The sequence below is a fragment of the Phoca vitulina genome, unplaced genomic scaffold, assembly GCF_004348235.1.
Source record: "Phoca vitulina isolate PV1807 unplaced genomic scaffold, GSC_HSeal_1.0 scaffold10, whole genome shotgun sequence".
Lineage (NCBI taxonomy): Eukaryota > Metazoa > Chordata > Mammalia > Carnivora > Phocidae > Phoca > Phoca vitulina.
Window position 1 is genome coordinate 2,822,232 of NW_022589713.1, and position 13,104 is coordinate 2,835,335.

Here is a 13,104-nt window from a genome sequence, read left to right on the forward strand (position 1 = left end):
AGTGATTAAATAACCTCCCCCCTTGTGGTAAGTAGAGGCTTAAAGTGTTGGCTCATTTCACATTTTCCTGTTTTTAGTTTCTCCTTTACAACTTCATAAAAATCTTACATTGAAATTATTCTTAGCCAGTAAAAATCTATTGGTTGTCCTATTTGGTAAATTACTCTAACTTGGAAAGAATAACTTACAACAAGGTTTGAAGTTCACTGAAATGTGGAGGTTGGATTCCTACTCAAAAATCTTGTGAAAGGTCTTATTAAGTATGATTAAATTTTGTTTTTTAAAATTTATATTTTTCCTAGATATCTTTATGAGAGCCAGGTGAATAAGTATGTCATCTTTATTACATTATTTGCCATTACCATTTAAATTTCCCACGCATGTAAATGCGCATTTTTGTAGTTGCTGATCAGATGTCTGCAGCAGTGATGGGCGTAATATGGTTATGTGACAGAGCAATGTGTCAGGCCTCTTTGCCAATATATGCCTGCTGTGCTGTCCTGCCCACCGAACTTCTGGGTTTTCGGTATGTGTGCCAGTCACTGCTGTTTCTGGAGACATAAAGGATACAGAGACATAGCACTGATCTACAGATCCATCTGTTTGGGCTCTAGGGGATTAGATCCCACCTCTTTGGACTCCCAGGTAGGGGAATGAATTGAAGATTAGGAGGGTTTTTTGAGTGGTTGGTTTAGATTTTCATGGATGTGGTTAGAGACTCACTTCTCATTGGCTTTCATGAGTTTTCATGACATCTCTTTGACCTTTGCCCTTAACCAATTCTGAATTTGGATTCTTAACCCAAGCTTTTTTAACTTAAAAATTTACCTACAGAATTCATAAAATTCATCCTTAAAACACTGGTCTGGAACACTGAATACTTGGGTTTTAGGCCTGGTTTCCTCATTTGCCAAGGAGTGGTGGCCCTGGCTGATGTGAAGCTGTGACATCTGATGACAGATGGTATACTATTGTTGATGAGTTCTTCAAGTGGGAAGCCAGGCACACAGCGTCTAGTTTTCATTTCCACTGGCTGAGATTACAGTATGTGGATGACTGCTAACCAGGTTACCCTTCGGAGTGGTATGCTCTCTGCTACAAAATTCTTTCCAGAAAAGAATATGGGAATACGTGGAAATTTTTCTTAAGGATATAACTGACATTTCTTTTTTTTTTTTTTTTTAAAGATTTTATTATTTGAGAGAGAGAATGAGATAGCATGAGGAGGGAGGATCAGAGGGCGAAGCAGGCTCCCTGCTGAGGGAGTCCCTGTGGGACTTGATCCCGGGACTCCAGGATCATGACCTGAGCCGAAGGCAGCTTAACCAACTGAGCCACCCAAGCGCCCCATGACATTTCTAATCTAGTATGTTTACCATGGTGGATGATTTGTCTGTTAAAAAACTAGTTCCCATGGGTAAGCAATAATGTTTGTCATTTGGTTTTAATTTGCAGGTGTTTTTAAATGAGTTTGAGAAGCTTTAGCCTTAGTGCATGCAGTGTATTTCTAAAACCCAATGAGAGAGATCTTTAGCAGTTAATCATTCATTAATAAGAGAAAAAAGTTTGGATTGTTACTGAAATCTTTTGATACTGTGTTTCTGTTGGGTATCATTCAGTGTTGCTTACTTGCCAACATAATTTTTATTCAGATGATTCTTACTGCCTATTTTATGAAGGCAGATATATATGTGTATATATATATTCCCTTATAATGAAAGATCAGATAAAAACCTCTACTTGAGATTAAATGCACAAAATGCTTTTATTACTCTAAGCAAATAAGTTAAATCGCAGTTCCAATTATACAACTTCAGCTCATTTATGCATACAGTAGTTCACTGGTTTAATACACAATGAACAACTGAAGGATGATCCATCATTACTCTGGTACTCCTGGGCAAAAAACCCAAACTGTTTCCTTATTAGAATACAGGTAGTAGCAACAAAAAAGAAAATTTAATGGTATTTCACACTAACAATTTAAGATTTAGAATTTAATCATGAAATACGTATTTGGAAATGGTGGCAGAAAATAGCATTTTAAGCTGATAGTCTATTCTTTAAATCTTAAAGTGATTTCTGTATGGGGTACTTGCTAGCCAGAAAATCGGTATTTTGTACATGCTCAGGTATCCAAATAGAGAAATAGGACTCCCCCCGCCCCCCACCAGGTTTTCCCTCCTTTACAGGTACACACAATATATTGTTAAAGTTTTTTTCAAGTGGAATATTCATGAGGGTAGGTAACCAGTCAGTAGTGGCAAGGTTAGCCCTCAGCTTCTGTGTGCAACAGGGCTAGGTCCCTTTGATCCATGCAGAGAGCTTTCATGCATTTAGTTTAGTGCATATAATGTGGTTATAGAATCAGGAAATTTTTTAACATTTGCTTTTTACTAGGCAAGTTAATTCACCCAGCATAAGTTGAACAGTGACAGCATTTTTCACAAAGTCCATGATTCACTTTCATGTTAACTCCTCAAAAACAAGCATCCTATTGTAAAGTCCCAGTGCTAATTAAACAGTAAACAAACATTTGCCTTTATGGGTATTTTACAGGTTTACTTACAAAACTGAGCATGTGTATATTTATTTTTAAAACTCAAATATTTAAACTTGCAGAAGCTGTGCCTACAAGCAGTCAAATATATAAAGCAGGTTTTAATAAAATGTAGTAAAAAATGAATACTTCAATTGTAGATACTACATTTTATTCAAGGCCTAAGCTTCCAAAGCAGTGTAATCCTCCCTTTCATAAATTAGGCATAATGTTTCAAGTTAAAGATTGGGTGTTCATCCTTTCACCATCTTTATGTGTGAATGGACATAATGTTAATAGACTCCTAATAGATACCTCAGGTAAATTACAATACAGGGCATTCTTGGGGCCAAGCAACAGTGAATATTTTTAAAAGGTAATGAAAGCAAATACCTTGGAATTTTAGTTTTGTTGAATGACCAGTGAAACAACTCTTGCTAACCTTAATGTGGAACTAGAAACAAACAGTGTGAAGTTGTTTCTGCTTATTCTCCCACGACTTCTGAGTTAACGTAGCCTGTTTCTGATGCAATCCACATTGCATCTGTGGATTTTATGCATTTTGGAAAAAATACATCTGTACAGCCTTCTTTAAGTTACTAAATGCCTGAAGGTAATCTGTCCTCCCCTCAAACACTTCCTGTGGCATAAGCATGAGGTGTACAGAGCAATGCAAGAATAGGTGACTCCAGTCCAAGATAAGAAAATAGAATGGATTTCCTTGGTTGTGAGTTTTCAGATGTGCTCGTAATTCAGGTGCACAGTGGTAGCGAGAGCAGATACCTCAGAATCCGGGAATACTAGAGGTTGAGCAGCAGGCTGCTAGGTGACTCAAAAGACTGGCTAGTGACACCATTCTGTACCAGTAGAGACTGCAGTTTGAACCGTGCACATCCCGTGGCTCATGCACTGCCTTATGATCGGTAGTCCTTTTTGCTGTAGGGCTTGTTTCGCAATATGTTATCAATCTCATTTACCACGTGTGATGTCATCTTTGGGAGAACCTGAGGAGCAGAAGTACAGAGGATATGGTTAGTACTTGATGGTCATTTGTTCATTGTGTAATATTAAACAGAGTCGTCTAGACTTATATACGTTTATAAACCACAACTAGATGTAAGCCCGCCACCCAGACTGTAAGCTCCTTGAGGTCAGGGACCTTGTTTTTTTCACCATTGCATCTCCTGTGATAAGAGTGCTTGGCTCATAGTTGGTGCTTAGAAGTATTGCTGAACTGAATAAAGGCATAATGTATAAATGAAGGCTCATAGAAATACAATGAGTCACAGAATTTCAGATTTTCTAATGGCCACATAAAAGTGAAAAGAAACGTGAAATTAACATTTTTACTCCATTTATCTAAAACATTTCAACATGTCAGCATAGAAAATTAAAATGCCCTACATATTTTAAGTACTCAGTCTTTCAAATCCTGTACATTTAACACTTACAGTGCATCTCCATTCTGATAAGCTGGTTTCATGCACTAAAAGGCCATTTGTGGCTAGAGGCTAGGGTTGTGGACAGCACAGGTCTAGAGACTTAAGGAGAGATTCTCTGTCCCTGGTGGTCACAACCCTGGTGAAGGGTGGCCGGGGGTTAACAGGCATCCCTCGTAGCTGGACTGGCTTGGAAAACTGAGCAGTCTGAGATGGAGGGAAGAAAGTGTAGAGGGTGGTGATGGTAGGAATTAGGGAGAAAGGGAAGTTGGGGTCATCAGCATGGAAGGCCTCGAATGCCACTGTTTGGAGTTGGGACTTGATTCTTGGCAGCGGGGAACCTCTCAGGACTTCTGAGCTGGGAGCAACCCCGTCAGACACCTAGAGGTAGCTTGAAGGAGATGGAAAGGGAACCCAGATGTTAGACATTTCTTGCTGCTGGAGCCAGAGATGATAAAAACAGTGACTAGTTAGTGGCAGTGGAGTAGAAAAGGAGAGTGGCTGGGAGAGACACTTTGGAGGCCGAGGAGAATTTCAAGACTGAAGGACTGGAAGGATGGAGATGTTGATCGTTGAGCCTGGGAACCACAGGAGGAGTGTGGAGTACGAGAGGTTTTTGAAGTAGGAGGTGTTGAGATGAAGGTGCCTGGGGGATATCCGCATTGGCACGGCGGCTCGGCTTGTAGGGAGCCGGGTGGAGCTGTGGATTGGTGCCGGCAGGAGGGCTGGAGTGGAGGGTTTGTGAGTAGCTTGCCACGGACATGCCTACCCACTGAAGCCTTGGGAGAGGACGAGCTCACCCAAGGCTAGAATTTATCCTGAGAAGGGACCACATTACACCATAAGGCAAGGGACAGAGGCAGACTTCTTCCTAGGAATAGACTGACCCTGTGTGGAGACTGTGGCAAAAGACAAGACAACGGTGGCGGCCAGTTTTGAGGTTTCGGCCTTGCCCTTCCTCTGCTGCTGTCATGTTGGCCGGGGTGACCTAGTCTCCACTCAAGTGCTAGTCTCAAAAGCCTGAGGGTTTGGCAGAATAGTAGAGCTATTCCGCCTGAGAAACTAGTTCTGGGTAACGGTTTCCTATCTGGAGCTAAAGGGGGAGAGTTTAATTTCCCACCAGCTTAGGAATCTCAGAGAATTGAAATGAATATGTTCTTTTAAATGAGACTGCAACAAAGAGAACCAAATCTAGAAAGTAGATTTGTGGGAAGTTTTGTCTAAAATACAGTGGGTTAGCCGTGTGAGGAGAAAAAATTCTTCATTCATTACGCCAAAGTAAATTTCAGATAGATTTAAACATTAAAAAAAGAAACCATAAAACTACTTGAATAAAACATGAAAAATGTATATATAGTGTTGTAAGACTTAAATTTTTAAGAAGCCATACATCCAGAATTTTATGTGAAGTCGCCCAATTTTTTAATGCTGGCAACTGTTGTAAAACATTTTCATCCACTACAGATTACACAAACATCCCACAGGCTACCAGTTTGGCAACCTTGCTGTTCTACTGACTGGAATAACTGGTGGGCTGAGGACACCAGGGAAGGAGTGGTGAGGGGAGATGAGCCCCGGATGTGAGAAGGGCCTGACCACTGAGAAGCCTGGATTTCTCTGAGCAGGTGATGGGGAGCCTCAGGATGGGGAGAGAATTGCTTCTGTCTACTTTTTAGGTTTTTTAGGGTGGGGGCCTGTGCAGGTGATGGCAGGCTTCCTGCAGCTGTGGGGTCTCCTCTCCAGTCTTGCCCACTTAACTGAGGCTCTGATTTCTATGTCCCTCCAATTTATGCATGTCTTAGGCACGTTCCATCCCTTGGAGCAGCTGACTCTGAAATTTCCTTTTTTTGACAACTGTTGGCACTGCACACTTTATCCTGCATCCAGTCCCACCACTGCTGGGTGCCCCTGGCTGCCCAGCCACAACTTGCCTAGGGTGGAATTTTCGGTGCTGGGCTGGCCGGAGGTAGGAGTGGAAAGGGGGAGCGGATGATAAAGCCTCCAAGGTAGCAGCCTCCCAGCTTGGGTAATGGTCCCTTTTCCCTTGACCGTTGGAGCATCTCTTCCCCCCCATCCTGCTATCAGCCTGAGCCTTGCTAGGGGGCAAATGCTTTGGGAAGATGATGGACTCAGAGTTTTCCTCTGAAATATATATATAATTTTTTAAAAGTGTTTATTTTAAATCTTTTGCTACCTGGAATACTCCTCCAGCCATGGAGTTACTTTTTTTTTTTTTTTTTTTTAACCATTCCCAGCTAGTAGTAACTCCTCCTGGGATGGCAGTGGTCACTCTGTTAGCATGATAGGAATCCCAGTTTCTCCCTCTTGGCTAAGCCACCAGCAAGTCATGGTGTCTGTGTGCAAAGCCTGTGGAATCCATCCACTTCACCTCCACGGCCACCATCCTCGCTAGCCCCAGCCACCATCTCCTGTCACCTGGGCAACTGCCTTTGCCTTTCTTCATTCCACTTTCTACACAGCAGCCAGCACCATCTTTAAAAGTTCAAATAACAGCATGTCCCTCTTAAAGTGCTCCCAAGGATTTGTGGCATGTACAACAAGACTAACCTGTTCAGCGTCCTGTGAAATCTGTCTCCTGCCTGCGTCCACTTCAGTGCACCCACTGCCCCTTGTGTTCACGACACGTTGGCCACATTAGCCTTAGGCTGGCGGTTTCTGGAAAAAGCCAAGTTCCTTCCCCTCTCCAGGCCTCTGCACTGTTCCCCACTGTGTCTGGAATGCTCATGCTTGGGTGTTGCACATTTCTCCTCTTCCCTGAGCTTTAGAATATGCATATCCCAGACAGGCCTGGGGCAAAAACATCACCTAAAGTAGGCCCACCCCCTTCTCAATTAGTCTCTATCACAGAACCCTCTTCAGTTACTTAATAGTCCTCACATTTTGAAATTATTTCATGTTTATTACGTGCCTCTCCCACTGGAATGTAAACTCTTTGAAGCTCGGACAGTATCATTCTTGTTTCCTATGGTGTCTCCAGTGCCTGGTACGTAGTAGGTGCTCAAAAGATGTGAATGAACTAAGGGACAGATTTCTGAATTCACTCTCAGCCAGCCTGTGAGCTCGTGAGGGCAGAGGCCTGTTGTTTTTCTCAGCACTCTGCCTAGCGTGGTGCCAAACGTCTAATACATAGGAACTATGAATGGAATTGAAATCCTTGGATTTTCCATTGTGTACAGACTGTACCTCGATTTCCTCCATTGTCATTCCTCCTTGTCTTTTCCCAGAGCATGAGTGAAAATAAGGTAGGGGTGGATTTCATAAGAGGGAGCATTCCCCATGCAGGGATGGAAGCCCACAGAATCCAGGAGGAGTTGGGGGCCTGCAAGGGGTTCTTTGTGGCAGGGGCAGAGGTGATTACCCTGCTGCAGAGCCCTAAGAAAGTGATGGGGGGAGGGAGGTTGGCACCATTTATCTCCCAGCATATCCTGGGCTATTTGCCAAAAGGGTTTTAAACATTTCAAAAAGTTTAATGACGTTTGTTCCCACGTCCATGTGTTTCCTTTTGGGAGGGTTCACAAGGCTTGCTTCAGGGACAGGTGGGCGGGGGAGACCGTCCTGTTCCCCTGGGAGCAATAGGAAACTACACATCCATACTGGTTTTGGTGGGTGGTGGCTGTGGCAAGAGTAGTGGGCAGGCTCCTCCTCAGGACCCTCGGGCTGAGAGTGGCACAGGCTCAGGACTGAGGTGTGGCCTTCGGGGGTAGGGGATGGTCACAGTAGCCACCAGCCCCACCCTCTCCACAGATGGAATTCCCAGGAACATCTCAATCCCACTTCCCCTCTCACTGCCCTTACGGGCTCCCCAGAGTACAGCTACAGGCTCCTACCAGTTCCTGTCCGTGTGGAGGAAAGAGTGGGTGGTTAGTCCTGAATTGGCTGCTAGGGAAGATGTGATCCTGGAAGTCCAAAATAGAATTTTGAGCCTAGTTCCTCTTTCAAATGTGGGAAACATTCATTCCACAGGTATTTGATGGCTGACTAAGGGATATGTAGTATGCTGGGAACTGGAAAAGCAGTGGAGATGTGAGAAAGACACAGGTCTCTGACCTCAGGGAGCTTCCTGTCCAGCAGGGGAGACGGGTAATTCTATCACACGATCATAAATGCTGTGATGGAGGGAGAGGAACACAGGATGCTGTGGGAGCAGAAGGGGGCGGTTGGCACGATGTAGGTTGGCAAATATTTGGGGAAAGAACTAATGAATAAATGATGTACATACGTTGTCCTGTGGCTATTACATTTCAAGCAGGTTTTTATGGTAAGTCCTGGGAACCCCGTCGCCCAGTGTCACATTGCTTGGGTCTTGGAATGCACTATCCCACAACCCATCCTGAAGAATGAGCTTTGAGAATATCGCCTCTTCATAAGAGGACACCCTTGGATCCATGTACACTGAAGGTTCTATTGCTGCTTGTGCCTTTGCCCCCTGCACCCCCATCCTCTCCACCCCCCATCTAGGAACAGGTAGTCTTTGGGAAGCCATGACACAATGAAGGACAGAGGTGGAGAGAGATGGGACACTGCCTGGGGACATCTTCTGAGGACCATGATACCCCTGGAGTTTGGTGGGAAGGGCCGTAGTACTTGCCTGAATGGCACCGAGGTTTTCAATGAGTTGTTCAGGAGTGGAGGACCCCAGGAGCACGGAACTCACACCTTCATTTCTCAGGCACCATGCTGGGAAGAAAGAACACATGGTCAGGATGTCAAAACACTTCTGCTTATTGATTAGCTTCTAAACACCACCTGTAACCCCCACTGTTGCAACCGAAACTTAGTAACTTTGCAGGGGGAGGATAGACAATGCTCTCCAGGATTAAAGACCTCAGCAGCAACCCCTATCCTGCAGAGGGTTTAGTAGAATCTGTGCATTTGAGTTGAGGGCTTAGGGCTCACACACTTTCTGCATGAGGACTTGCCTCAACGGCTGGGGTATCCAGTCGAGCTGTCCACCCCAGGACCACGTTCTTGCTCCTGAAAACACCTGACCCTGCTCCCCGGCAGACGTCTGCATTCCTGTTTCCATCTTGGTCCACTGTCTTTCTCCATCTTATTCATGCTCTTTTTCCCCATCTGTTTTAGAGTCCTGTAGACCCTGAGTATCTTGTTCTTTGATTCTATCCACCTGTCAAACTCAGGATTTCCCTTTCTTCCTAGTCCAAGATTCAACCTGCCAGCCTTCAACCCTTCACTTCTCTCCTTCTGCCTCTCTAGCAACCTCCACCCTTAAACCCTCTATCCAGCCCCGTCCCCTCACTCTTGGCAGATGACCTGGCTTCCTACTGTATGTAGAAAATTAAGTCTATCAGGTGGTATATTCCTCAATAACCCACAAGCACACATCCACACCCTCCAGTTTCAGAAGATGATGTGTCTGGTTTCTGTTCAAGGGCGAAGTCTGCCCTGGATTGAATTCCTGTTGCCTTTTCTTGGACTTGATCATTGTTTCTCACTTTCTCTCCTGAATTTTAAATTTCTTACCACCTCCTTTATCAAATTTGTCCCATTCTAAAATTAGCCTACCTAACTTCTAAACTTCTAAAAGGCTAGTTTAGACTCCCTGAGAGGACTCCTTTGCCCTCTAGTCCCCTTCTTACCGTGTCAGAAGCCAAGTTCCTTAGGAACCTCCTTGTGATTACAGTAGATGTCTGCAACTAGAGGTGTCTGTAGACGCCTAGATGCAGTGTCTGCTGGACACCCTGCCAGGTGTCCCACGGGCACTGCACACGGCTTGCTACTTACTACTAAGCCTGTCTTTCTTGTGTTCCCAGTCTCATTTTGGGGCCATCACCCAGCAGCTTGGCCTTCTAATCCCCAAACCGTGGTGTTATCCTTAGGAACTGTCCTTTTTCTGAGCCCGCATTCCCTTTTAATTGCCACATCTAGTTGATTATTCCTAAATATTTCTGTGATCCAGCATGCATCAGAATCACCTGGAGGGCTCAAAAAACGACAGGGTGCCACCCCTGAGTTTCTCACTTGAGAAGGGCTAGAGTGGGGCCCGGGGATCTGCATGTCAAACAAGCTTCCAGGTGCTGCTGATGCTGCTGGTCCAGGGACGATGCTTTTTCTGAAAACAACTTTGTTGGGGTAAAATTCCCCCGTTTAATCATTCAATGATTTTTCATAAGTTTATCAAATGTGCAACCATCACCACTTACAGTTAATCCCATTTCTACCCCCCAGTCCCAGGAAACCACTCATCTACTTTGTACCCCTATAAATTTTATTACTTCTGGACATTGAATTTAAATGGAGTCCTATAACCTGGATCCTTTGTGTCTGACTTCTTTCACTCAGCATGATATTGGTAAGGTTCACCCACGTTAATAGCATTTATTAGTAAATATTTCTGTTTTTGCTGAATAGCATTCTATCATGTGGATGTGGCCCACACTTAGAGAATCACTGCTCTGGTTCCACTGCCCACGTCCTCATTCAGGACCTCACTGTCTCTCTCCTGCACAGCTGGTTTTCCCACCTCTTGACTGGATTTCCCCCTCCCTTTCCCCCATAATCTGTCACAGGAGTGACAAGAACAGCACATTTCCCAGGTACAAATCCGATCATGTCATGCCTGGTTAAAAGTTCTTCAACATGTATCTCACATAATCATTGTCTTATAAGATGAAGCTCTCATTTCTCATCCTGACAAACTTACTAGAAAGCCTGCCTCTCCAGCTTCGTGTCTTCTCACTCCCTGCCTTGAACTTTGGGCTTCAGCAGCACTGAACTGTTGGTAAATCCTTTCCATCCCCAAACATCATGCTGTTTTTCTCAAGTCCTCTGTTCAAGTGTACCCTTGGCCTGGAATGTCCCTCTGCCTCAATCCCTCCTCAGTCATTTGAGACTCCTCATGGGTACTGTCTTCTCCCACAGCCCTTCCCTGAATCCCAGGCTGGGTTGGGAGCCCCTACACTTTACTTAACTTCCATAATCCTCTGTGTCCTTGTCAGTTATTTTATTACAACACTGTATTAAAGTTACCTATTTTATTTTCTTGACTTGCCCACCAGGCTGTGAGATAGGTGTTGTTTGCACTTGGATGCTCAGCACCCAGCCTAGTACCTGCACATAGTAGGTGCTTATTACATGTTTGTTGAATAAACACAGGTGTGAATGATTGATGGGTGTCCCCAAGTATTCCTTCTGCCCCGTTTGCTCAGGCCCTGCAACAGATCCTCTTAAGCTGTTACCAGGCTCTGGCCTTTTGAGGCAATCACTAAATCTTTCCACATGGGCAAAATAATACTCCATATAGGCAAAACGCCAAGGGACCCAGGACCTTTTTTTTTTCCCTGGCTGCATTGTTTCCTGCTTTGCACTTAGAGAACTCTTTTGGCTCTGGTGTTAAGTGTTGAGGTCAAAGCCGGGCACTGGGAAAATTCTTGCCCATAAACTACCTGATGTCAGCAACAGCCAATTTTCTCCATGGGCTGTAGGGCATAGGAGAACCAACTGGGCAGAACTGGCCAGCGTGATAACACATGCAGATGATTCTAGCTTCTAAGCAAGTGTCAGCAACAGCCCTGTCCAGAAAGCCTAGGAGCAAAGTGTGAAGGCTGGCTCCAGTGCAGGTGTGTGACATGGGAGGCAGCCCACACTTGAGTTCAAGCGGTTTGTTTCCTGCCAGAGGATCCTCCCTCCCCCTACTCCCTTCTAGCTGATCAAAGGTAATATGCCTGGAAATAATTTCCCTCTTGGTTTGAGAGTTCTGCGCTTAAAAGCGAAACTACTTGTTTATAAAGAAGGAAAAAAAAATGACAGGCAAGCAAGACATCTGGGGGCACAGAGGGAGGAAAGGGAGAATCAAAGCATGTTTTAACTTAGACTCAGACTGTAACGAGTCTTTCATGCATATCTAACATCCAGTGAAAGTTTAAATCTGGTCAAGATTTCCTCTTAAGGACACTTCTCTTTCAGAGCTAAATTCAAAACTCACTGTCATGTTACCACCTAAAACTGTATTTTGAACCAACCGTATTTCAAGAAGAGATGTTTCCCTGCTTGTCACACTGACCACACACCATGGCTAGGAATGGACGGAGTTGTAGTTCCGAGGTGTCTCATTCTTTGCAAACAGAGCTTACTGAGCTTACTGAGCACCTACTCTTTGCTTTATATATATAATTTCCCTTTACTCAACAAATTTGTAAGATCTGTGTTACATGCATTTTATAGATGAGAAAATTGATAGGTTAAATAACTTGCTTATGGTCAAATGGCCAATACTTTTTACAACAAGCTATAGGGATGCTAATAGTCACATTATTCTTTGACTTTTTTTTTTTTTTTTGGAAGGACTAAAACAAGTCCTGTATATATGTACCTGGGTAAATGATAGTCCCCACCCTCTCCCCAACTACCTCCTGTTTCTGTCTCCAGCTGCAGCCATTCCTTGCCTTCCAACCACAGAAGGATCTTGCATCTAACTATTATTGTGTCACGTTGTTTTGTTTTCATAGAACTTGAGTTTTTTATGTCCTTATTTCACTGTATTGGAATAGCCCCAATTCCTGCTGTTTCTTAACCCTTGGGAATTTTTTCTAGAATCTACACCCATTTTACTCTTTTCTCATAGCTACCCTGTGGATTTTTTTTTTTTTTTTTTTGTAACTTTCAGTTTCTTCATTTGTGAGGTGGAGATAATGATTGCAAATACTCCCTTAACATCTGTAAGGTAGGGCAAGTGACAGCATACAGCTCAAGGGATTGTTCTGATGCTTAAGGAGATGAGACCGTGAGCATGAAGTGCTACTGTGGAGCAAGGGAGCTGAAAGTCTACAGGCTTTTCTGTTCGGTACCTAGCCTCTAAGCTACCTGTGACTATTGGAGATGTGAATTGAAATGTACTGTAGGTATAAAATACATTCTGGATTTTGAAGACTTAGTATGAAAAAAAGAATATAAAATATCTCAATAACTTTTTATAGTCATTGTGTGTTAAAATGATAATGTTTGGGCCATTACTGGGTTAAATAAAATCTGTCATTAAAATTAAGTTCATCTATTTCCTTTTTTTTAGTATGGCCACTAGAAAATTTAAAATTAAATATGTGGTTCACATTCTGTTTCTATTGGACAGCACTGGTACATGTGGTTTTC

At 43.7% G+C, this 13,104-nt stretch overlaps 1 protein-coding gene across 5 annotated transcripts in view; it reads right to left on the reverse strand.

The window, feature by feature from the left end:
• Window positions 1-1,293: 1,293 nt before the first annotated feature.
• The window catches only part of KCNAB1 (potassium voltage-gated channel subfamily A member regulatory beta subunit 1), a 256,454-nt gene continuing 244,643 nt past the window's right edge, over window positions 1,294-13,104 (reverse strand). For 3 of the 5 annotated variants that reach the window (XM_032408379.1, XM_032408378.1, XM_032408381.1), the window contains one exon: window positions 3,450-8,676. In XM_032408379.1, the coding sequence (XP_032264270.1) occupies window positions 8,234-8,676 (443 nt within the window). In that variant the 3' untranslated portion in view covers window positions 3,450-8,233. Of the gene's footprint in view, window positions 8,677-13,104 lie in introns of all 5 variants that reach the window. The other 2 variants (XM_032408382.1, XM_032408380.1) reach the window with 1 other exon arrangement.